General features: G+C 42.7%; 2 protein-coding genes across 4 annotated transcripts in view; one reads left to right on the top strand and one right to left on the bottom strand.

Moving 5' to 3' along the window:
- Positions 1-26217, top strand: part of LOC112250921 (protein Niban 1) — a 78541-nt gene that overhangs the window by 21139 nt on the left and 31185 nt on the right. Inside the window, exons 9-15 of one of the 2 annotated variants that reach the window (XM_024421479.1) lie at positions 1494-1681; positions 1944-2090; positions 6210-6320; positions 6453-6560; positions 13677-13788; positions 13942-14098; positions 16781-17373. In XM_024421479.1, coding sequence (XP_024277247.1) covers positions 1494-1681; positions 1944-2090; positions 6210-6320; positions 6453-6560; positions 13677-13788; positions 13942-14060 — 785 coding nt within the window. In that variant the 3' untranslated portion in view covers positions 14061-14098; positions 16781-17373. Of the gene's footprint in view, positions 1-1493; positions 1682-1943; positions 2091-6209; positions 6321-6452; positions 6561-13676; positions 13789-13941; positions 14099-16780; positions 17374-26217 lie in introns of those variants that run through there. The other variant, XM_024421490.2, reaches the window with a different exon arrangement.
- The window catches only part of LOC112250912 (kinesin-associated protein 3), a 53131-nt gene continuing 46045 nt past the window's right edge, over positions 19132-26217 (bottom strand). For both annotated transcript variants that reach the window (XM_024421456.2, XM_024421466.2), the window contains exons 18-20: positions 24763-24952; positions 23453-23546; positions 19132-19935 (exon numbers count right to left, since the gene is read on the bottom strand). In XM_024421456.2, the coding sequence (XP_024277224.1) occupies positions 19836-19935; positions 23453-23546; positions 24763-24952 (384 nt within the window). In that variant the 3' untranslated portion in view covers positions 19132-19835. The remainder of the gene's footprint in view (positions 19936-23452; positions 23547-24762; positions 24953-26217) is intronic.

The following is a 26217-nucleotide window of genomic DNA, read 5'->3' as shown; positions in this document are numbered from 1 at the left end:
TTATCTGAACCATTCTGACATAGGACCGTCGTCCTCACGTCCTCGGAACAGGAGGTTATATTGTCGTCAAGGGCTTATATAGGAAGGGAGAGGAGGGCGTGTTTGAAAAGTTTTATAGCCCATGTCCCTTCACAGGGGCGGGCCACTGATTGAGCAGAGCTCTATCTTATGAAAACCCAAATCTCACATTTTAGAAGCTAAAATCACATTTCATCCATCACAAATAATTTCATATTCAAACATTTAAATTGAACAACAATTCCATATGAATCCGATAACTCTGAGTAGAGTTTCCACTGTAGAGTTTATGTCATCTTATCATTGATGAGAATGTCTCAGATGACAACTGAACTGACATCATATTCATTAAGTACCATCGCATATGTTCCATTGGTCGGATTACCAGAATATAGTTCATTTCCCCCCACCTTCTGATGTTCCCAGAATCTCTATGTTCACCAATGGTTTTGCAAATGTAACATCAGTAGGGTAGAGAGAGGAAAAAGGGGGAAAGAGGTATTTATGACTGTCATAAACCTACCCCCCCAGGCCAACGTCATGACACTATACTTGTGGGGACCAAAAGCCCCCACAAGACTAGTGAACAAACAAAAAATTGGACTAACTGGGGACATTTTGTTAGTCCCCACAAGGTCAAATGCTATTTCTAGAGGGTATAAGGTCAAGGTTAGCATTAGGTTTAGGGTTAGTGATAGGAGCTAGGGTTAGTTTTAGGATTAGGAGCTAGGGTTAGGTTTAGGGTTAACGTTAGGTTTTCGGATTAAGGTTAGGGGTTAGGGAAAATAGGATTTTGAATGGGACTGAATTGTGTGTCCCCGCAAAGGTTAGTTATACAAGACTGTGTGCGCACATGTTCGTGCATGTGTGCTTGCGTTTGCGTACGTGTGAGATTGTGTGTGTCTGATTTTAGGGGGCTGGGTAGACCTGTTGGAGATCCAGCAGGGCTTAGGTCAGGGTGTGGTATTGGGGCGTTGGTGTACATTATTCTTTTGTTCTGTTCAGTGTTGTTGACACTGATAGCTAGCTAACTCCCTGGGAGAGTGAATGTCTCTGTGGGGGACAGTAAATGCCACCCAGCAGATTTGATGACTGTACACTAGACTTTATACAATATTCGTGCCCAGGCAGTTTACACACAAGCCCAATACCCTCCGTTCAACAAGTTACAATTATCCATTTTAGTCAGCAGCACTTAAGATAAATAACTTGTTTTATATTCATTAAACACTGTTTTTATTGCATTAATGGAACAGGAGCACTATAGATTAAATCAAGACAGAGCTTAAACTATGATTCAATGTACAGTACTGTATCTTGTTATATTGACCAAGCCCTAGCTTGTGGTCTGATGCATGAATCTACAAATGTATCTGTCCTCCTGTAGCAGGTTTATCAGAGCAGCTAATGAATGTATCTGTCCTCCTGTAGCCAGTTTATCAGAGCAGCTAATGAATGTATTTGTCCTACTGTAGCTAGTGTATTGGAGTCAGCAGAGAAGTTCTGTTCGGAGAGCGTGCAGCCCTACCTGGCCTCCGTACTGGAGGATCTGATGGGACCAATCAGCTCAGGGTTCCAGGAAGCACGGCTCCTGAGTGACAGCCAGATGGACCAACTGTGTCAGGACTTCCAGGAGGGCGGGGTTACCAATGAACTCAAGCAGGTGCAAGCTTCCTCTCCTCGTCTTCTCATAAACAGTCCTGTCTGAGCTATCATTTACTCAAACTATTGACCCCCACTTTGCTGATCCCGCTTGGTCTTTCTTCTCACCTTTTCCCTCTCTCCCTCACCCCTTTTCCCTCTTTCTCATCTATTCCCTTTTTTATCAAACTCCATCACCCGTCCTCCCTTTCTGTTGCTTCCTTTTTCTTCACCCTCTCCCTCCTTCCTCTCATCCCCCCCTCTTCCTCTCTGCCTCTCTCCAGGCCCTAGCTAAACTGAGTAGGCCCAATCTGTTGAGTTGTTACCAGAGGATCAACTCTCTCCACGACCAGCTGCACGACCTGCAGGAACGCTTTGGCTTCTCCAACATCAGCAGCCTGGTCCACAGCACCCAGATAGACCTACAGCAGGTAAACATTACACACACACTAAGTGACTAACTAAGATTTTCCACACTTTAATACTCATCAGACAGTCTCAGTTGTTGTGAATCCAACAGACAGTGTTGACCTGTTGGTGGTGATGAAAAATAATAGAAAAATAACAGAACCAGTCAAAAGTTTGGACACACCAACTCATTCAAGGGTTGTTATATATTTTTACTATTTTTACTATTTCTGCATTGTAGAATAATAGTGAAGACATCAAAACTGTGAAATATGAAATAAACACATATGGAATCATGTAGTGACCAAAAAAAGTGTTAAACAAATCAAACTATATTTTATTTTTGAGATTCTTCAAAGTAGCCACCCTTTGCCTTGATGACAGATTTGCACACTCTTAACATTCTCTCAATCAGCTTCATGAGGTACGTACATACCCCAACCAGAAGCCATGGATTACAGGCAACATCCGCACTGAGCTAAAGGCTAGAGCTGCCACTTTCAAGGAGCAGGACTCTAACCCGGAAGCTTATAAGAAATCCCGCTATGCCCTCCGACGAACCATCAAGCAGGCAATACGTCAATATAGGACTAAGATCGAATGGTACTGCACCGTCTCTGACGCTCATCAGATGTGGCAGGGTTTGCGAACCATTACAGACTACAAATGGAAGCACAGCCGGGAGCTGCCCAGTGACATGAGTCTACCAGACGAGCTAAACTGATTCTATGTTCACTTCAAGGCAAATAACACTGAAACATGCATGAGAGCACCAGCTGTTCCCGGAAGACTGTGCGATCACGCTCTCCGCAGCCGATGTGAGTAAGACCTTTAAACAGATCAACATTCACAAGGCCGCAGGACCAGGCGAATTACCAGGATGTGTACTGCGAGCATGCACTGACCAACTGCGAGCATGCGCTGTGCCCAAGAACACTAAGGTAACCTGTGCCCCCATCCCCAGAATGTGCCCCCATTCTCATCGACACGGCTGCAGTGGAGCATGTTGAGAGCTACAAGTTCCTTGGTGTCCACATCACCAACAAACTAACATGGTCCAAGCACACCAAGACAGTCGTGAAGAGGGCACGACAAAACATATTCCCCCAAGGAGACTGAAAAGATTTGGCATGGGTCCTCAGATCCTCAAAAGGTTCTACAGCTGCACCATCGAGAGCATGCTGACTGGTTGCATCACTGCCTGGTATGGCAACTGCTCTGCCTCCGACCGCAAGGCACTACAGAGGGTAGTGCGAACGGCCCAGTACATCACTGGGGCTAAGCTTCCTGCCATCCAGGACCTCTATACCAGGTGGTGTCAGAGGAAGGCCCTAAAAATTGGCAAAGACTCCAGCCACCATAGTCATAGACTGTTCCCTCTGCTACCCAATGGCAAGCGGTACCGGTCGAGGTCCAAGAGGCTACTAAACAGCTTCTAGCCCCAAGCCATAAGACTCCTGAACATCTCATCAAATGGCTACCCAGTCTATTTGCATTGCCCCACCCATTTTTACACCACTGCTACTCTCTGTTGTTATCATCTCTGCATATTCACTTTAATAATTCTACCTAACTCAGTTTTTCACAATTCCTGACATTTAATCCCAGTAAAAATCTACTGTGTTAGGTCAGTTAGGATCACCACTTTATTTTAAGAATGTGAAATGTCAGAGTAATAGTAGAGAGAATGATTTATTTCAGCATTTCTTTCTTTCATCACATTCCCAGTGGAACGTTTCGGGTTGCCTTCCATAAGCTTCCCACAATAAGATGGATGAATTTTGGCCCATTCTTCCTGACAGAGCTGGTGTAACCGAGTCAGGTTTGTAGGCCTCCTTGCTCACACACACTTTTTCAGTTCTGCCCACAAATTTTCTATAGAATTGAGGTCAGGGCTTTGTGATGGCCACTCCAATACCTTGACTTTGTTGTCCTTAAGCCATCTTGCCACAACTTTGGAAGTATGCTTGGGGTCATTGTCCATTTGGAAGACTCATTTGTGACCAAGCTTTAATTTCCTGACTGATAGTGCTTCAATATATCTACATAATTTTCCTTCGTCATGAAGCCATCTATTTTGTGAAGTGCACCAGTCCCTCCTGCAGCAAAGCACCCCACAACATGATGCTGCTGCCACCCCCGTGCTTCACGGTTGGGACGGTGTTCTTCGGCTTGCAAGTCTCCCCCTTTTTCTTCCAAACACAACGATGGTCATTATGGCCAAACAGTTCTATTTTTGTTTCATCAGACCAGAGGACATTTCTCCAAAAAGTACGATCTTTGTCCCCATGTGCAGTTGCAAACTGTAGTCTGGCTTTTATATGGCGGTTTTGGAGCAGTGGCTTCTTCCTTGCTGAGCAGCCTTTCAGGTTATGTCGATATAGGACTCGTTTTACTGTGGATATAGATACTTTTGTACCTGTTTCCTCCAGCATCTTCACAAGGTCCCTTGCTGTTGTTCTGGGATTGATTTGCACTTTTCTCACCAAAGTACGTTCATCTCTAGGAGACAGAATGCATCTCCTTCCTGAGCGGTATGACGGCTGCGTGGTCCCAAGCTGCTTATACTTGCGTACTATTGTTTGTACAGATGAACGTGGTACCTTCAGGTGTTTGGAAATTGCTCAAAAGGTTGTGGAGGTCTTGGCTGATTTCTTTTGATTTTCGCATGATGTCAAGCAAAGAGGCACTGAATTTGAAGGTAGGCCTTGAAATACATCCACAGGTACACCTCCAATTGACTCACATTATATAATTTAGCCAATCAGAAGCTTCTAAAGCCATGACATCATTTTTGGGAATTTTCCAAGCTGTTTAAAGGCACAGCCAACTTAGTGTATGTGAAATTTTGACCCACTGGAATTGAGATACATTGAATAATAAGTGAAATAATCTGTCTGTAAACAATTGGTGGAAAAAGTATTTGTGTCATGCACAAAGTAGATGTCCAAAGCAACTTGTCAAAACTATAGTTTGGTAAGGATACGGCCCTTTTTTTCAATTTTCGCCTAAAATGACATACACAATTTAAACTGCCTGTAGCTCAGGGCCTGAAGCAAGGATATGCACATTTCTGGTACCATTTGAAAGGAAACACTTTGAACTTTGTGGAAATGTGAAAGGAATGTAGGAGAATATAAAATAATAGATCTGGTAAAAGATAATACAAAGAAAAGACCCACTATTTAAAAAAAAAAAGTGTTGTATCATGTTTGAAATGCAAGGGAAAGGCCATAATGTATTATTCCAGCCCAGGTGCAATTTAGATTTGTCCACTAGATGGCAGCAGTATATGTGCAACGTTTTAGACTGATCCAATGAACCATTGCATTTCTGTTAAAAATGCTTTATCAAGACTTTTCAAATGTGCCTAATATGTTTATTAATAACTTTTCATGTTCAGAATTATGCACTCTCCTCAAACAATAGCATGGTATTATTTCACTGTAATAGCTACTGTAAATTGGATAGTGTAGTTGGATTAACACGAATGTAAGCTTTCTGCCAATATCAGTTATGTCTATGTCCTGGGAAATGTTCTTGTTTCTTACAACCTCATGCTAATCGCATTAGCCTACGTTAGCTCAACCGTCCCGTGGAAGCGACACCGAACCAGGAAGAAGATAACAAGACATTTTTGGAGATGTTGAAAAACAAGTTTTAATGACTCCAACCTAAGTGTATGTAAACATTTTTTTTAAGTGGCTGTCCCGGCCAAGTCTCTCATCGAAGGCATTGAGTTCCTCCAATGTAAGCATTGGCAGTGTAGGTTCTGTACGTACATATTACCTCAACTAACCGGTGCCCTCGCACATTGACTCTGTACCGGTACCCCCCTGTATATAGTATCACTATTGTTATTTTACTGCTGCTCTTTATTGACCTGTTACTTTTATTTCTTATTCTTATCCATATTTTTTTAAACTGCATTGTTGGTTAGGGGCTCGTAAGTAAGCATTTATATTTTTTAATGTGATGAATAAAATTGGATAATTTCATAGTTTTGATGTTTTCACTACATTCTACAATGTAAAAATAAAGAAAAACGGAGTAGATGGGTCCAAACTTTTGACTAGTACTGTATGCACAGTGTGTCATTGATTGACGAGCTCCCAGTTAATTCCTCCACGTCCTGTGTTCAGCTGGTGGAGAATGCAGCGCACACATTTCATCTGCTGCTCTACAAGGACATAGAGGACAACCCAGGCAACGCGTGCTCTGCCATGGAGAAGTCCAGGCACAGGGTGCTCAAGGTACGCTGCTTATTCATTTTTACACATCTGTGTATAAAGTACAGTTACTTCACAGGCATACAGAGGAACTCACTGAGACAAGCACTGATCAAAATGAATGTTTATATGCTGATTAAACTCTATGTGTTGCAGCAATATGACTATGACAGCAGTACGGTGAGGAAAAGGATCTTTCGTGAGGCCTTGGTGGGGATCACTCTCCCTCACATCAAGAAGACCCTGGCCCCCACTTACAAAACAGTGAGTCAATACACACACACTTTACCCTTTAACCGAACACTAGAACAAATACACATAACCTGGCCCCCACCTTGTAGCAACTTACAATATAAAAACTGCCAATTATGTAATAACAGTTAATAATGTAGTAAATGTTGCATTTATAATGTTATAAATGTTGATAATGTAATAGATTGCCAATAATGTAATAAATATGCTCAATGTGTAACAATAGTTTTTCACATAATGTAATAATTAAATTATTATTATTACATTCTGCGTTGATTATAAACTGGTTAAAAAAAGGTGATCAATAGTGTAATAACTCACGTCAACCCCCTTAAGGCAGTGGTCACCAAACCTTTCTGAGCCAAGATCACTCAGGCCGGGATCTACCGCTCAGAATTGGTTAAAAACTATTAAAAACAGTTCTGTAGCAATGAGGTTTGTGCAGTAGGCTATAGTCCCAATACAATATGAATGGATATTGGCTAAGCTTGAATTGCCCTGGCAATGTTGTTCTTCTCAGACCATTTCAATAAATATAATAAAAAACTTCAGGTATATGATCACACTGGTAATAGATCCTATTTTGTTGTATTAGTTGTGAGACACAGTTGAGTGATCATAAATTGAAGTATATCATTTGCTTTCATTATTTTACTGGAGTGACGGTGCCTGCATCTGATGGTCAGTCTCCGCGGAGGGAGAGCATCAGAGGGTCCGCCTCTGCTTCGAACACACCGACTGTGTCATTGCGTTTTGGTACACCAGAAGTACATTCATTTCCAATGGAAACGCTGCGTTTTATCGATTTATCGAACATATGCATCAAATTGTATGCTTAGACTTGACAGAAAGTAGCAACATGTGAATGTTAATTTTTTAATTTTTTTAATTTACATATACAGTAAAAAAAAAAAAGGGGATTACATAATAAAAACAGTTTGATTGCATAATTTCTTTACCTATTTTATTCATTTATTTATTTGCCAAGTAGCATACATATTATTTATTCGATGACATCAAAAAATGTATTGTGAGAGCCTAATTTTGGAGCGAAATGCAATAACAAATAGCCAAGACAGCAGAGAGTAGTCTCTTTCAACAATGAGACAAATGTTGAGGAAGTGGTCTTGATTGCACTGATGGGCCGGGACCAGCCCCGTCGAAGTGCAGGTCTATGTGGGTCCAGATATGGTTGAAGTTTTGAAAGCAAAGTTCCACCATCTCATCCAAGAGCTTCGACTATTGGGAGAGGAATTTCGAAGTTACTTTCGTCTGGAACGAAGCCAGTTCGATCATCTGCTCCAGATGGTTGGAGCCTGGATCGCCCAGATGGACCCCGACTTTTCCACCAATCCATCAGCCCAGTTGAAAGCCTGGCGATTTGTCTCCTGTAAGCTCAATTCTAGTGATTTTTTTTAGTCTTTGATAACATAATTGATTGATATTAGATATATTTTATGTGCAACCTAGCTAGCTAAAGGGCTGTCTAGTTAATAGCCCCTATGTGACATCAGATGTACTTTTACAGAATGTTCATTAGGACTAACTTTTTTTGGTTTAAAATGATTTTTTAATGATGCAATGTTACCAAATGAAAAGAAAGTTGGGGTGCCTTCTGCCTTGATGAAGGTAGGCTAGTCTTCTCCAGGACCACTTGTTGTTCAAGACATTTACAGTCATTCATGACATTCTTATTGGAATCACATACACTCTTAGAAAACAGGGGTTCCTATAAAGTGTCCTTCTGCTTTCCCCATAGGATAAGCTTTTCTGGTTCCAGGTAGAACCCTCTGGGGAAAAGTTTATACGTGGAACCGAATAGGGTTCTACCTGGAACCAAAAAGGGTTCCTCAAAGGGTTCTCCTATGGGGACAGCCAGAGAACCCTTTTAAGTTCTAGATAGCACCTTTTTTTTCTAAGAGTAGAGTTGGCCTGGGCTACAGTTTATTGATACAGTCATAGACTGAATTGTACTGTTTCAAGGCATTGTTAATGAGGGTTGATGACATAATTGACAATATAATTAGTAGAGCATAATAAACTGTAATGAGGTAGGTACACTACTAGTCAAAAGTTTTAAAACACCTGCACAGATTCAGTTAGGTAAAGGAAGCAAACTAGCAATGTCGAAACTGACTACCTATGCTGTGCCTCCTTATTAATACATATACAGTACCAATCAAAAGTTTGAACACCTACTCATTCAAGGATCATTTTTTATTTGTACTATGTTCTACATTGTAGAATAATAGTGAAGACAACAGAAGTATGAAATAAGACATATGGAATCATGTAGTAACCTAAAAGTGTTAAATCAAAATATATTTTATATTTGAGATTCTTTCAAAGTAGCCACCCTAATGCGTTAGAGCCAATCAGTTGTGTTGTGACAAGGTAGGGTTGGTATACAGAACATAGCCCTATTTGGTAAAAAACCAAGTCCATATTATGGCAAGAACAGCTCAAATAAGCGAAGAGAAACAGCAGTCCATCATTTCTTTAAGACATGAACGTCAGTCAATATGGAACATTTCAAGAACTTTGAAGGTTTCTTCAAGTGCAGTCACAAAAACCATCAAGCGCTGTGATGAAACTGGCTCTCATGAGGACTGCCACAGGAATGGAAGACCCAGAGTTACCTCTGCTGCAGAGGATAAGTTCATTAGAGTTACCAGCCTCAGAAATGGTCAATTAACTGCCCCTCAGATTGCAGCCCAAATAAATGCTTCACAGAGGTCAAGTAACAGACACATTTCAACATCAACTGTTCAGAGGAGAATGTGTGAATCAGGCCTTCATGGTCAAATTCTGCAAGTAACCACTACTAAAGATACCAATAAGAGGAAGAGACTTGCTTGGGCCAAGAAACACGAGCAATGGACATTAGACAGGTGGAAATTTGTCCTTTGGTCCGTAGTCCAAATTGGAGATTTTTGGTCCCAACCACCGTGTCTTTGTGAGACACGGTATGGGTGAACGGATAATCTCTACATGTGTTTTTCCCACCGTGAAGCATGGAGGAGGAGGTGTGATGGTGTGGGTGTGCTTTGCTGTTGACAATGTCTGTGATTTATTTAGAATTCAAGGCAAACTTAACCAGCATGGCTACCACAGAATTCTGCAACGATACACGCCATCCCATCTGGTTTGTGCTTAGTGGGACTATCATTTGTTTTTCAACAGGACCAGGCTGTGTAATTTTACATAGAATTAGAGTAATGGAGTGCTGCATCAGATGACCTGGCCTCCACAATCCCCTGACCTCAACCAAATTGAGATGGTTTGGGATGAGTCGGACTACAGACGGAAAGAAAAGGAGCCAACAAGTGCTCAGCATATGTGGGAACACCTTCAAGACTGTTGGAAAAGCTTCCAGGTGAAGCTGATTGAGAGAATACCAAATATCAGTGTGCAAAGCTGTCATCAAGGCAAAGGGTGGCTATTTGAAGAATCTAAAATATATTTTGATTTGTTTAACACTTTTTTGGTTACTACATGATTCCATATGTGTTATTTTACAGTTTTAATGTATTTACTATTATTCTACAATGTAGAAAATACTTTTTTTTAAACAAGGAATGAGTAGGTGTTCTAAAACTTTTTACCGGTATTGTATTTGAGTAGATAGAATATGTGGGTGGAATTTCAAGTTCATCACAATATTGATAATTGTTTTAAATTTTATTTCACATTCTTGGAGACCAACTGTCTGGTTGGTGAATACATGCCTGTCCCCAAGGAGGAAGACTGGAGGGCCATCGCTGCCGAGTTCCTGGAGAGGTGGAATTTCCCCAACTGTCTTGGCTCCATTGACGGGAAACATGTAGTAATCCAGGCTCCACTGTGCTCAGGGTCGCAATTATACAACTACAAGGGTACATATTCAGTTGTACTCTTGGCTGTTGTAGATGCCATCTACTGTTTCCGTGTTGTCGATGTTGGTACTTATGGCAAGGGAAGTGATAACGGGACCCTCCGGGACTCTGCCTTCAGCCAGGCACTTCAGGATGCCACCCTGGAGACTCCACCACCTGCATCACTCCCTGGGGCTGAAGACCTGGGACCCATTCCCCACTTCTTTGTCGGCGATGAGGCCTTCACTTGAGAACTAACCTCATGAGGCCCTATGCTGGATGCCAGCTGCCATTGCCAAAGCCTGTAAGGATCTTTAACAAACAACTATCCAGGGCAAGGTTATATGTTAAATGCGCCTTTGGGATTCTTGACAGCCTGGTGGAGAATGTATTGGAGAGTGCTTGGTCTCAGCCCCTCAAATGTCGATGCCTGCGTGAAGGCCAAGTGTTCTCCACAACTACCTGCGGAGGTCATTCCAGGAGATGGGCACGCCAAATGGTCACCTACCTGATGTCACCAACAACGCCCCCCAGGTGCCAACAACGCCCCCAGACAGGCACTCCAGGTGAGGGAGAAGCTGACCACCTACTCCTCATCGCCAGCAGGTGAAGTCCCATAGCAGTATGCCATGGCTTGAAACAGCTTTTTTTAAGAGCCCCCTAACACCAAGGTTATTTTAAGAACCATCCACCGTTGTCCATGAAATATATATTTTTTCCCAGATTATTTTATGTCTCATTGTCTCTCTTCATTTGAAAGCGAAATTTGGGAGTAAAGACCACACATTAACCCCTTCCCTCTCCCATTAACATCAGTATTATACACACCTGGCATGGTACATCAGGTGAGCAGGAGCTCTAATTAAGGTTATACGACATACAGTTAGTATGATAACAATGGACCCTAGGTGACCTAGGGACAATACAAATAGTAAAGTTTACCACCATCTTCACTGGTCTGACAAAATGCAGGTTAGGAAGAGAGTGTGTTTTTACTTTAATCTGGTCTTAGATCTGCAAAGGTGTAGGGAAGAAATAAGCAGATTAAGTCTAAATGAGATATTAATAAACAAATGAAACAACTGACTATGAAAACATTAGACTTTAATGAGTATTCAAGTGCAGGAAAGAACACGACAGGTATGTGTGTTGTAGAAATGTTACCAAAAATAAAATAACTATTGAAAGAGGTGTGTGTCCATGTATGTGCGTGTAAAAATACAAAAATGTTTGTGTAGCCTGTAATCTGTAAGAGAACAACAAGAGCAAGAGCATGCACAACTGCAGACAGATACAGGGACAATTCATAAAGCCTAGACATAGTAGGGGAACTTCAGACATGGCCATAAAGAGAGAGAGGGCAGGGCTGTCTGTGAATGTGTAGCCACAATACAGGTAAACACACATTTCACCTTCAGTCTTGTAAAAGAACAACAAGAGCATCTGAATTCTCCGGTGTGTCAGTTTCAATTCAGTCAATTTTCATGCAATCTATGTACAACGAATAATGAATGCTGTCCTACAGTAAGTATTGAGAAACTATTTACTTTATGAATTCCATTAATTTTATACTAAAAAGCCTACTAAGAAAGGACATTAGTAAGCGGAATAAGTTAGAAAATCTCAAGTGAGGACCCTTGGAAAATATCAGTTGCATTTCCTTGATTCCTCGCGTCCTCTCCTCACCTCCTGCTCAAAACCCATTGGAGGAGAAGGTCAAAACAACAACCAGACAGCTCACCTCTTCCTGTCCTTCCTGTGAGCTGGTCAGCTAAATTGACTGCATCTCTGGAAGGGAAGAGAAAAACAACACTTACAAGCATTACATAAATTAACACCATAAAAGGTGAGATTTATGTTAACTAAATACTGCTTGTATAGTGTAGTTAGTGGCATAAATATTGGAACAGTATGGTAACATTGGTAATTGTTGCTGTTTACTCATGGAATTTGTATTTCAGATCAAAAGATGAATTTGACAGGCAAATGTTTAGACAACAAACTTGTTTTAGGATATTTTCTAACCCAGAAACAACAGCTACAGTGGGGCGAAAAAGTATTTAGTCAGCCACCAATTGTGCAAGTTCTCCCACTTAAAAAATGAAAGGCCTGTCATTTTCATTATAGGTACACTTCAACTATGACAGACAAAATTAGAAAAAATATCCAGAAAATCACATTGTAGGATTTTTAATGAATTTATTTGCAAATTATGGTGGAAAATAAGTATTTGGTCACCTACAAACAAGCAAGATTTCTGGCTCTCACAGAGCTGTAACTTCTTCTTTAAGAGGCTCCTCTGTCCTCCACCCGTTACCTGTATTAATGGCACCTGTTTGAACTTGTTATCAGTATAAAAGACACCTGTCCACAACCTCAAACAGTCACACTCCAAACTCCACTATGGCCAATACTTATTTTCCACCATAATTTGCAAATAAATTCATAAAAAATCCTACAATGTGATTTTCTGGATTTTTTTTCTTCTCATTTTGAAAAAAATGTAACATTGAACTCGGCATCACAAAAATTAATTTGAACCTTGACTGCTGCTTTTCTTTGCTGAGGCAGCCTCTTTAGGGTTGTCACCAGGCTGATGGCAAAGAGGGTCTCTTCCTCCTCCTTCCTGTGAGCATCAGGTTGGGCTGTATCCCTCTTGACAGCTTGGAGGTGCCTCTGCTGAAATGAGTGGATCTGGGGGCTGGTACCGCCGATGGCGCCTGGTGTGGCTTTGTTCCTCTTCGTGTCTCTCCTCGTTTGTCTCCACGGCCACATCCTGTTCAACAAGGTCCTCAGTGGTCACTTCCGTGAGGGTCATAATAATCTCAGGTGGTCCGAGATCCAGCGGTGCTTCCTCCATTTCATCATCTTCCATGGCTGCACCGGTGGTGGTCATATTTGTGGATGATGTAGACGTTGTAGAGGGTCTCACTGCACCAGTGATGGTCGCACTAGTAGATGACAGAGGGTCTTGCTTGTATGGGTAAAAGAGAGTGTATATTACATTATTTACACATGCAAAAGTTCTTACATTATTAGCTCCTCTTCCATTATTGGTATTTTATTACATTATCAGTTGCTACACACCTGCAAAACAGTGAGTCTCTCAGCTAGCCTTCAAAACCCTCAAGAAAATAGGGGGAAAGCCAGCATAAATTATACTGCCCCAAAATAAGTGTTTTGAGAGCACAGGCCTTTACATATTTTTTGTGTCCTGAAATCTCATTATTGTTTAGAAAATCGCAGGTTGAAATGGTTGTTTCTGTGTCTTTAGGAGCTGCAGGGTCTTAAACAGTTCATCTATGCAGACTATTCCAACTTTGTCCATGTTCACAATATCTATGAGGGCATTTTGCTGCAGAGTCTGGACAAGGAAGTCATCAAAGGTATTGTTTCTGCTAGATATTGGAGTTATTCATTTGTATCGTATTCAATTGTAATACATATTTTAGGTATTACTACAATGTTACTCTCTCTGCTCACCCACACCAATATTATTAGTGCGCGTGCTTTTAAACATGTCTCTGTTTGCTCTACAGTGGTGGAGGAGGCAGCCAGGCTGAAGAAACACAATCTGTTCACAGACACCAGAGACCTCCTGAGCCAGTCCAGCTGCTCCAGCATAATCTCCACCCCAGCAACCCAGCCAGGATGCTAGGCTTCCCCGGACAGCTCCAGACCCAGCCCGAAGCCGAGGTAACAGCCCAGCCCGCCTCTCCTCTTCATGGCAATGGCCCGGTGGTCGGTGGGGGTGCACAAGGGTAGGGCTGTGGCGGTCATGAAATTTTGTCAGCCGGTGATTGTCACGCAAATAACTGCTGTTCTCAGTATTTGACCATTACTTAACATAAACACATTTAGCATCTCCCGGCTTCCACGCACAGCCTACAAGTCACTGATGCAGACCTTTGGAACATCTACATTTGAAAAAGTCTAATAAATCCATGTAATATAGCCTAGATCATCACAATAAATCCATTAGTTATTTTAGACGGGTCTAAAGAAACATGATATCTAGAAAATGTAGTCTATTTCAGAAGAGCAGAATAGCATACTCTGATCTGGCGATGCCATATGGCTGTGGGCTACATTAGTTCATTTAGCAGACAAGATTTGCTTAGAATTTAGTGGCATTATTTTAGATTATTTTATAGAATGAAGAATACAATTGAACATAGCTGAAGAAAATAGAAAGGATATTTTCTCCAAAAGACCTGAGGGAGTGCGCACATGTGGCTATTCTGTGTTGAGCAGTAAACAAAGAAACAGGTACTTCTATATGCATAATTTGTGATTTGATTTTTAGCACATTCTAAGGCTGCATGATACAACTCTAATGATGATTTGAAAAAATGTGCATGAAAGGTATATCAGTCCCTCATTCACAATTTGACAAGCACTTGATAATGCCTCGAATTTCCCGGCTACATCCCCTTTGTGTGGCCATAATGCCCCCTGAAAAAGTCAATTCCTTTTGCGGCCAGGGGCCCGTTATGCCCTTGGGATGAATATTATAATTATAATTCCCTTCTCCCTGCTGCGTGCTGAAGCACCTCTCATTCACACGGCTCTCTGTCACGTGATAGGGTCTTTATTATAGGCTACAAATGAAGACAGACACATCCGGTGAAGACAGACACATCCAGCACGTAACTGCGCGTGTACTTATCCAATTCCGAGGCACATACTGAAGATATTGAAAGAACTGTCCACATTTAATTTTCTACAGCCAACAAGATGTGTAGGCCTAATGAATAGCAAAAGCACTAGCCTGTGTCAATTTACTATTCCAAAAATACAAAAGTTGACCTATTCTGTGCGAGAAATAAATATTCAAAATATAGTCTGGGACGGTTGTGGGATGCGATAGATCCCAAATGAGTACAACCACTAGCATTAAAAAAACGCTTTAAGCAATGAGCCTGACACAACAGATGAGAGCGTTTAACTTACGATGTTGATAAACTGTTAGGCTTTTTCTTACATTATAAGCGCAACAATGTGCACACGGCAGTAGGCTGCAAATGCGATTATGCATTTTTATTATAGGTCTTATTATCAAGGTACATTTTAAGGTGAAAATGATCTTTCCTAAACTTGACACAGGCGCTGTGTGTGTATGCCAGTTAGGCTCTACACCCGTTGTAACGTGGATTAATGTGCTTCATTTTAAGAAGTTATTTGGCCACTTGTTGCGATACAAGCCTATGGGAGTATGGGCTAGGCTACACGAAGTGTGTGACCATGATTTTAAAAAGTTGCACAAAAAAAAGCATGTGCTGTTTCTTTTTTGCCTTAAGCTGGGCATCATTCACAAGTGATAATAAAACAGGGGCAGCAGGAAAAAAATACATGTCACCTATGCAATTAAATAGCAAATGGAGGACGCTTTTCTCCTGGCTCATTTTCATGCCAGCCAGGACGGTACTCTTGTTGTATAGAGAACCAACTGATGGGACTCAATGGGACTCTCCAGTCCCAGCCGAGACAGATAAAGTGGCTAGATCTGCTACAACGGAAACAGCTCAATTGGACATCCCTGTCCTAACTGAGGCAGCTAAAGTGGACATTCCTGCTCTATCTTAGACCACTCATGCTGACACAGGCCCTCCAGTTGAGACAGAGAACGTAGACAATCCAATTGCCCCTGAAATAGTGACGGTAGAAGAGCCAGTCGCTGTTGAAAAGGAGAAAGTAGGGACACCGACCACAGTAGCGCAAAGCTCCTTCCCCCAGTCCGGACTCTGTCCTTGACCCACATCTCCTGTCCCTGTTTGTGTTGTCAACCATGTAGCTGTCATTGACCCGGTAGTTGTTGAAGATTCAGTGGCGTGGCTTCTCTCACGATCACCACTACTGAACCAAAAGCTGATAGAGAGAGTCCTCCTCACAGTGACCCAGCAGTGCCCTCTAGTGGTGAGAAGCCTGTAACGGTGCCACCTGCAGACTCCAGACTTGCTGCAGCAGTAGAGACCAAAGATGTGGAGGAGCCTGTGACAGCCCCATCCATCCCTGATGATGGGAATGAGGACTTGGTTACAGATAGCGAGTTGGCCCCCGTCACACATTGAGACCCCTAATGAAGATGTTACAGTGGAGTCAGGAACAGCAGCCCCGGCCAAGGAGGTCAAAGTGTCACTAAGCAGTAGAGAGGAGATTAGCGTTTCTGTGACCTCTGACCTTGCATTAGAGGTCAGTGTGAGTGAATCACCTGTCAGCATCACCACCGACCCCCTTATCAGAGGGTGGACCCCGTTCTCCCTAACCATGTCGCTGAAGCAACATTTAGCTTCTCCGTTAACGCCTAGTGTTGAAGTCACTGCATGCTCTGATTCAACCATAGCATCAGCAGCCAATGTGAATGTCGTCCCTCCACAGCCCCGGCCACCCTCCCTGCTGAGCCAAAGAGGCCCTCCAGGCTGGGGAGCCTGCCCCCAAGGCCCAGGACTGTGTGAAGGAGATCTGGGACCTGGTGGTGGAGGAGTTGGGAGTGGAGAAGATGGTACAGCGTTACCCAGGTAGTCATAACCTATAAGAGAGTGGTGACAAAGTGAGGGGCCTGATGTCACAGAGAATAAAGGATGACAAGGGCCCCATTTTTTTTTAAATCACTGTAAATGTGAGGAGTATGGAAAGGTGATAGACTATACCCTTGCTATTGTGGAAACCGACTGAGATTGCCATCACTGTAAAAAAAAGTAATTTTTATACAAGCATAAAACTAAGTTTCCATAAAACTGGTAAAATATGAATGTATACAATTGTGTTTGTGAGAAGACCAATGTGGTGAGATATGGCCATAACTGGATTATGAAATTCAGAACCAAGGAAAACATCAAATTGACTATTGCAATTGTGTGGGTTGAACTTCATTTGTGTCATAGATTTTTGTATGTATTTTAGATGATTTGAGAAATGTTTGATATATGCCAGTTTAAGTTGTTCAATATTAAATCAAGAACACTGCCGTATATTGAATCGGTCTGAGTAGCAATGGGAGGGTTCTACATATGGAGGGTTTATGGATTTTCTGTTCTATGTACAGCTATCCCAATAAGAGATACATCCAAAGGCATCATGATTTGAGGAGTATATTATTATACTGTATACACGTAGGCCTACTGCATTGATTCCATGAAGAAGGAGCCATTTCCAATGGACGTGGTTGCTATGGAGACTGGTCTAGTGTCTTTATTTCTGAATAACCTTTAGCTGTGTTGATATGTCAACACCATCCAGTGCCTGCACATAACATTTTACACTGGCAATTTGGAAAGGGGCTGTGCATATTCACTGTATATTTAAGTTAATTGCTAGCTAAATGTAATTAATTGGTTTTCAGCTACTTTTGTGCTCCATAAACTCAGCTATTAACCCTTCAGTGCTAAAGAAAGGCAAACGCATCGTGTTTTATTTGTCTATAAAACAATACAAAGGTTATTTTATTTAAATAACACACAAGCACTGGACGGCTGGCTGGTTTTTCTAGATTTCATACAGTATTTTATAGTTTCTCAGACTCTAAAATTGTTCATGGATAAACAAAATGATTGCCACCCTTGATAAAGACTGTATAAAATAAATAATACAAATACTGAGTGTACAGAACATGAGGAACACCAGCTCTTTCCATGACAGACAGAATCCAGGTGAAAGCTAAGATCCCTTACTGATGTCACTTGTTAAATCCACCTGTGCCGATGAAGGAGACAGGTTATAGAAGGATTTTTAAGCCTCTAGACAATTGAGACATGGATTGTGTGTGTGCGCCATTCAGAGGGCAAGACTAAATAAATATTTATATAAAATATTTAAGTGTGCTTGCTCTATTTCCTCCACGGCATAAGTACCTTATGGTTGAAGACTCTTCTTTGAGTCATAAAAGTGCATTGAAATCACATACTTTGAAGAGGTGTGTGGCCACTTGGAAACACCAGTTAGTCCTCTTACTCAAACCCTTATGTTTTTGTCTTATGTTGCACCTACCCCACATTTTCCAGGAAGTCTTATGTTACTGAATGTATCCAGAGTATTTTCAGATTTCATTATCAACAAATGCAGTGAAAAGTATAGTAAATGTAAAATACACATCAAATCAACAGTGTAATGTTTGGATTCAGTCGTGTCAGGTGAACTGTTGTGTACTCACCTTTGGTCTAATAATTTCCCCATTATCTCCAAACTGTTCCCTTTCAACATTTATTCTGTAAGAAACATTGAAATGTATCCCTATCCATATAGGCCATTTCCGTCGAGTATAAATGGTTGAAATGAGATGAACTTAAAGGCCCAGTGCAGTTCTGTTTAATATATACTTACACTATGAGGTTGGGATAATACTGTGAAATTATGATAATGCCCTTTTGGTGTCAGAGCTGTTTGAAAAGACCACCTGAAATTTCTGCCTGTTTTGGTGGGATGTAGTTTTGGCATTCCATGGTGACATCATATTCAATATGATTTGATATGGAGATAAAAACAGCTGTATTGGACAGTATAATATTTACATTTTAAAGGGTGCCATTAATTTTGACACATCTTTTTGAGAATTGTTTTTATTAGTTGTTAAACAAAATCAATTTCTGAGCAATTGCACAAGTATAAACTAATTTTCAAAACAATGAGCATACAATATAGCTCAGTATTCTAATGATTTATTTTATACCCTTTTCTTTGCTCATCTTTGAGGGTGCCAAGGACGGTACAAGGAATGGTCACCTCAAACATTGTCCATTTTCAACACTTTATTTTAAATATTGCACCACAGAAAAATTTGTTCTGACGAGCACCAGGCACAATGAAGAGGCAACACAACAAATTGTTAATTTATATAAAAGAAAACAGTTAAATAAACATAATTACTGAATGTTTGTACAAAGGCAAAGTAAAACTGTCAGTCTCATGAATGAGGTCACCTATAAAAAGGACCATCACAGTCACTGGACTATTAGAATAAGACTAACACTGTGCAATATACCAACCAACCACCTCTACTTCGGAAATGTAATGTGTAGAAAACATCCTATGGAAACAAAGCAGCGCTCATCCTGTATAAGTTAACTTTAGTCTTAAGTATGCGTTCTTGTATTATGGTACATACTTATAGTGAACACATTGAGATATATGCAAATATATTCCAATTAAAGCTCAAAACAAATTGCCATTTTTTATGACCTTAACTAGAAAAAGATTTGTTTTCCAGAAAAGCGTTTGGGTAGCTTAAAAGATGTAATGTTAGCATTCAATAAAACAGCAACATCATCACTGCTAGAGTTTGGAATAGAGCACTTGAAGCGACTAGCTGTTAAACACACAGTAGTAGTGTTGATACGCTCATCACTACACGGCATAGCGTAGCGAGCTACACGGGAGATAGCTGTTGTCAGTCTGTGCGGTGTATTGAACCCAATTTGATCTGGAGGCCGATTCCAGCCTAGCTGTAGAAGAACTGCTCTTCTGGCCGGAAGCCGGAAGCTGTGGCGGGGCACTGTCCAGAGGTTACCGTCGACTGTCTAAACGTATCGATATTCATACTGAAGGGTTAGAAACACACACACACACACGTCGACATCATGTGAGATGGTTCTAAATACCCCCACTAGGTGGCATTCTGAGACAGTGAAACATACAAGGACACAAACAAAACATGGTAAAAGGCTTCGTAGTATAATTGAACGTTAAGTGAAAGAGCTTTAAAAACTTTACTCAATATTCATCTGCTCTAATACAGGGTTCTGACATAACAATGAAGCTCTGTGACAGGGCACCTGTAGCTGCAGGGGTAAACAGTGGAGGCAGCCAGTGAGCCAACTACATAAAAACAGCTAAATGTCAAAACACAGCTCCGTTAGAGACCAACAGCCAGACCTGTCTAACCTGCATGCCCTCATTCCACCCCTCCAGCAACCCCAGCCTATTTGGGGGATGATAAAGGGGCTGTAGCTACAACCATACAAATCAGTTACTATGGGGATGTGGATACAGAGGAAGCAAGGCTGGACGATTTCACGGTTGGTCGTCTCTCTGCTGTGACCAGCTGGTCTGACCATTCAGCTGTGCAGTGGGGTCAACACGACCGTCTTGTTACCTCGGACTGGGTGAATTAACCAAACAGCGTGATGGATAAACTGCCCCTCGACAAACGACAGCATGTCCCCTTCTCTTGCACTCCACCCTCAATCCTTTTCTCTCGGTCTATACACTGTCAGTTGTTGGTTGGCCGGGCCGACATTCTAAGGCTCATTAAAATACGAGCTGTTTGCTTTGCCCCTGTGAGCTCCCATAATCATGTGTTGTTTTTAGCCCAAATCACTTCCAGTGATCAGTTACACACGCTGTACCACCCCCTCTTCCTCGTGCCCCTTCCCAACCTCTACCTCACTGGGCAGGAATATGTATTTTTCATCTCCGCTCGGCTGTCAGGGGGGATTTGAGAGGCAGGCTAAGAGAAACACTGGAGAAACACCAGCGCTCTGAGTCAGACAACCTGCTTGGATAGCTTGCTGCCTCACAGGCTGCCTTGATAGCACTGTCTGACTGCCTCACAACCTGCCTGGATAGCTTGCTGCCTCACAGGCTGCCTTGATAGCACTGTCTGACTGCCTCACAACCTGCCTGGATAGCTTGCCTGCCTCACAGCCTGTCTTGATAGCACTGTCTGACTGCCTCACAACCTGCCTGGATAGCTTGCCTGCCTCACAGCCTGTCTTGATAGCACTGTCTGACTGCCTGCCTCACAGCCTACCTGGAAATCCTGCCTGCCTCACTGACCATCTGTCTGACTACACCCTGGGCCTGGGAAAAAGAGAGAGACACAACCTGACCTCAGGTCAGGGCCTGCAGTCTGGTTCTGGTGGTGATGAGGAAAGGATTAACACAGTGGTATTCAAATGTCGGGGTCGCGATGGAACTGCAGCAGGGTTTATTGAGTAAATGTAATTATTTTTATTTTGATGAGATGAAAATGCAATGAATTGAAGGTTCTGTTGATGTAAAGATCCAAATGTACAGATTTTAAGATTGTGTCATTAGATTTGGAGTGTAGTGGGGTTTTTCTTTGGGGGAAAAATGGGTTTCCAAAAAAGTTTGAATACCACTGGTTTAAAATGCGCACGTTACGATAAAGAGGGTCAGTTGATCAACAACTCACTCACACACTTCCTCATACGAGACATGTAAAATCAGCTCATCTTTCACCTCCATTCCAGGCATGCGTGTGTGTTGTGACATTTTCAGAGAGGGAGGGTTATGTTAGCAGACAAAGGGCCCTCGTTTTTCCACCCTGGTACTACAGGCCCCCAGTGAACCCGGGGTGAGGTATGGGGACACATTCTACAGAGATCATAGTGCACAGGAAGAGAAGCAGGCCCTTTTTCCTTTTTTTGCTCCCCTGACCCTCTACTCCCTCATACGTCTGTCCCCTCCCACCTCGCCCGGCCCTCTCACCCGAGATGCTTTGATCTCTCCCCTGGCTGTCACTCCTCAGGTTACAGCTACCCACTACACAAGTGCTAAATAACCAGCTCCCCCCTCCCCCTCTTTTTCTGTCTCACCTGATTGCAACGCCGTTCTGTTTTCCTTTAGTTTTACATTCCTTAACACTCTTGACTGTCAATCACTGACAGTCCTTTCAAAGCGCTCATTGATTTGCCTGTCTGCGTGTTGTGGGGTGGGGGGGAATCAGAAACCCTCCAATCTCACGCTGTTGTGCACCTCTAGTAAAACCCAGACACTTCTCTTTCCACACGGGGACACGAACGGCACCCTCGCTTAGCCTCTGTCGCCTGGCCCACTGAGGCTTCTGGGACTTATTTGAACTTTCTTTAAAATAAAGGACCCGCTTCTTCCCACCGACCCGGGACTAGAGACATTTTATATAGTTCATATAAAATAGCTCATTATGATATTTATACAAATAACAGTGATTGTATTAAACCCATTTAAAAGACCCCATTCACACCATGTTTCACACAGTTTTAAATAAGCGCTGGAGCTGGCTTTGATTATTGTGTTAACCTGGACCACTCCAGAGTACACTGGCCAAATTAAAACACTCTTACAGATGCCAATTCCCCCAGCTTGCTCAGTATATTTAAAAGGTATCAGTTACAAAGAAATTTGGGGAAAAAGCCTCCTACTCGCTTGCTCTCTCTCCGTTCCCTTCCCTCGCTCTCTTTGCTATCGGTTTCTCCTTACCTCCCTCCCCTCTCCTTCATCCATTTGAAAGCTGAAATAACTGTTGCATGGATTCAGCGCATTGTCCTGCTATCTGCTCTACACAGCAAGCCTCTCAACAGCAGTCAACACAAACATACTCCGACAGGAAAAAACATTTATGGCACGCAAGATGTTTGATAATAAAAAAGACAAATGACTTTTAAAAAACTCCCCATTTCCTCACTCATTCATCATTTTAACAGCATGTCAAATGACTTCAACTTTACATATTAGGCCTGTTTAAGACGGCAAAAATCAAAGGATAATATTTGTTTTATGATAAATATAAATATTTATTTCATTGCAGACTGTATCTGAGCCTCAACAGTGTAGAGCAGAGTGTGTGTTTATTCTCAAAGCTCCAGTATTGCTGTTGATGGCCTTCTGGGATAGTGGAGGACTGTTGACACAGCCCCTGCCCCTGGTTCAATAACAAAGATCAGCGAATACTGGAGAAGAATAACACCGTTCACCAAGCAGCAGAGACTGAGGCTGAGACGGTTTGCTATGGGGTCATTGTCCTGCTTCAGGACAGCCTGTCAGTCCCATGTGGCTCTGTAGGTAGAGCATGGGTTGTGGGTTCGATTCCCACGGGGGACCAGCACGGAAAAGTATGAAAATGTATGCACTCACTACTGTAGGTTGCTCTGGATAAGAGTGTCTGCTAAATTACTCAAATGTAAATGTTAATGCAGGAGAAAGACAACCAGCCCTGCTGTGGTTCTCCAGTGGATGGTGGGGTAGAGGGGGGAAAGGTGCAGCTCACCGCCAAGAGGAGCCTCTAGGGGATGGGGATAGAGGTGCAGTCCAACCCCTGATCTACTCTGAGCTCACCTGCCTGGGAAGCCTCCAGCCTGGCCCATGTCTCCATTCTGGTAGCCTATGAAGAACTCTGGGCTGATGGTACTGTCTGCTGGGATGATCCCATCTGGGGAGAGACATACAACTCTTAAGTTAGAGACAAGTTTTCTATTGAGTGTCTCAACTCTCGCTCTCTGTACCTGCACTGTGGAAGAGTCTCTCCAGTATCCCGATCTCGCTCTTTACCCCTCTCCCACCCTCCTCCTCTTTCTCTCTGTACCTGCGCTGTAGAAGAGGTCAGGTCTTTGCCCCCCTTTCTCCTTCTCTACCTCCCTCCCTCTGTAGGGGAGCGTGGGGTAAGTTGAGCCAAAGGGGTAAGTAGAGCCACCCTTGTTTCAAGGAAACCATACAGAAAATAACTAATTTGACCAAATATTTAGGAAGAGGTCATCATTTCATGGAGTCTATGAAGGAAAAAGTGGTAAGCAAGTTAGGTCCAAAAAAAACATATTTTTACCAAGTCAAATTAATTTGTGTTAGTGGTTTCATGATGCTTGTATCTAAAGCCAAGTTGATCATTTTTTTTGTTTGTTGTATACATCAGTTGGGTTCTCTATAAGCTTCAATATAAGGTCATAAACCTGTGTGGGTTAATATAGTCAAAATGTTTGCCTTGCGTAAGTTGATCCAATGGTTGAGCCAATGGCAAGTTGAGCAAGTTGTGTGCCAAGTGTTTTCTTCCCAGGCGTAATGCAAGGCCTTATTGCTGGGATAGGAGGTAACAGGACCTAGCCTATGTATGATACGTGTTTAAAAAAGTGTTTGTCAGGTGTTATAAGCCGGTGTTAAAAGATGCTTAAAATGATTAAAATGACAAAAAGCGATTGTGAATGTATTGAATTTTGTTTGGGAACTAAAGATAGACATGGTTAAAACAAGGTAGTGGTAAATATTTCATTCAGTACAGAAATTTGAAGGTGGCTTAACTTTCTGTTGAAGTTGTGCCAAGAGACCACTTTTTTTTTGGGACAAGCTAGGTTTTAAAAAACTAATGTTTACATGACTTCTGATTATTTCCAGGGACACACAACATCCTGAAATGTATGTAGAGATCTTCGTGAGAACAAATACTATATTTCCCTTGACTGAATGTAAAAAAAAAATTAAAAAGTGATGTTGAATGTAAAAAAAAAAATGGTTCAACCCCACTCTCCCCTACCTGCCTCCCGCCGTACCTGCACTGTAGAAGAGGTTGAGTCTCTGCTGAGTGTTTCTGCTTCCCTCAGTACCTGCACTGTAGAAGAGGTTGAGTCTCTGCTGAGTGTTTCTGCTTTCCTCAGTACCTGCACTGTAGAAGAGGTCGGGTCTCTCCAGAATGTCTCCGTTGTGCATGAAAGGTTCCCCGTCGTCTCCGTACATGAATGGTTCTCCGTCGTCTCCCATGGCTCTGTTGTCCACCATCTCTAACCACTGGTAGTTGTGCCAGCGGAACTTCTCACTCTGGATCTTCCTCCCCCACTCTTCATCATACTCCTACAGCAGGAAGAGAGAGCGACAGAGCGCGCGAGAGAGCGACAGAGCGCGCGAGAGAGCGACAGAGCGCGCGAGAGAGCGACAGAGCGCGCGAGAGAGCGACAGAGCGCGCAAGAAGAGAGCGACAGAGCACGCAAGAAGAGAGCGACAGAGCGCGCAAGAGAGCGACAGAGCGCGCAAGAGAGCGACAGAGCACGAGAGAGAGCAACAGAGAGCGCGAGAGAGGAGTATGGGTTACTGGAGGTTCACACACACAGATAAAAACAGACAGAGTCATACACATGAATGCAAGCACACAGGCAGGCATGCACACACACTGAAAGCACTATATGGAAATCCACCATCTTCAATTGATTGAACCCCAGCCTTAGGAGCAAACAGATGCACTCTGTATAAACGGAGAGAGTCCACCGAACTGGACTGGAAGTGTAATTGGCTGTAGAGGAGTGGCTGGCGGGGAGTCAGCTAGGGCTGGGGGACCAGCCGGACCACTGACCACCATATTGGTCCATCTCAGCAGGGAGGGCCAGATCCTCCACAGACTACTACAGCATCCCACAATGCACTGCTCTGTGTGCCTGCACCCTACTGATGCTGTTACTAATAAAAACCTGGCGCGGTGAGATGGATGGGACTGCGATGGGGCTGTGTGTGTGTGTGTAGAGCTTGGCCGAGGAAGGCTGAGGAGGAACACAGATTCTGTTTTCCTTTCTCTGCGTGGGCCATTTGGGAGAAAGACCCTCTTTGAGCCGCTGTGCTCCACTCAGCCAGGCCCTGCAAATTAATCATCCAGATGCAAAGCAGAGCCCCCTGGGCACTGACAGCCACCCAAGGCCCAGGCCTCAAACGGGCCCATTGTCACATCGCAGGGCCTCTCTCCGTCCCCAAAGTGGCAGTGACACTTTTTGTCAAGCTGCAGATTTATCACGTCTAAAGCGGCTTAATGACTACACGGCTGACTTCCCCTGGACCATTAGTCTGTAGTAAGGGTTTTATATGAAGCTTAATCCATCATAACGAGAGAGCTGAGCTAATGACGTCTCAGAGGGAAGGAGCCAGCCGATATAAAACAGTACTCATGGCATTTCCAATGTTCCTCCTCAGAGAAAACCTGAAACTAAGAATTATCCTCATGAATTACCCTTCTGTCTGACCTAGTAGAACCATCTATACGTAGATTTTTCTCTCTCTGTGGGGTGTGTGTGTGGACACAATGATCAGAGAGGAAACATTCAAGAACGTACAATGAGGTAAGGTAGCCTGCA

This window comes from Oncorhynchus tshawytscha, linkage group LG01 (assembly GCF_018296145.1).
Source record: "Oncorhynchus tshawytscha isolate Ot180627B linkage group LG01, Otsh_v2.0, whole genome shotgun sequence".
Taxonomy (NCBI): domain Eukaryota; kingdom Metazoa; phylum Chordata; class Actinopteri; order Salmoniformes; family Salmonidae; genus Oncorhynchus; species Oncorhynchus tshawytscha.
This window is presented reverse-complemented; position numbering and strand designations above follow the sequence as displayed.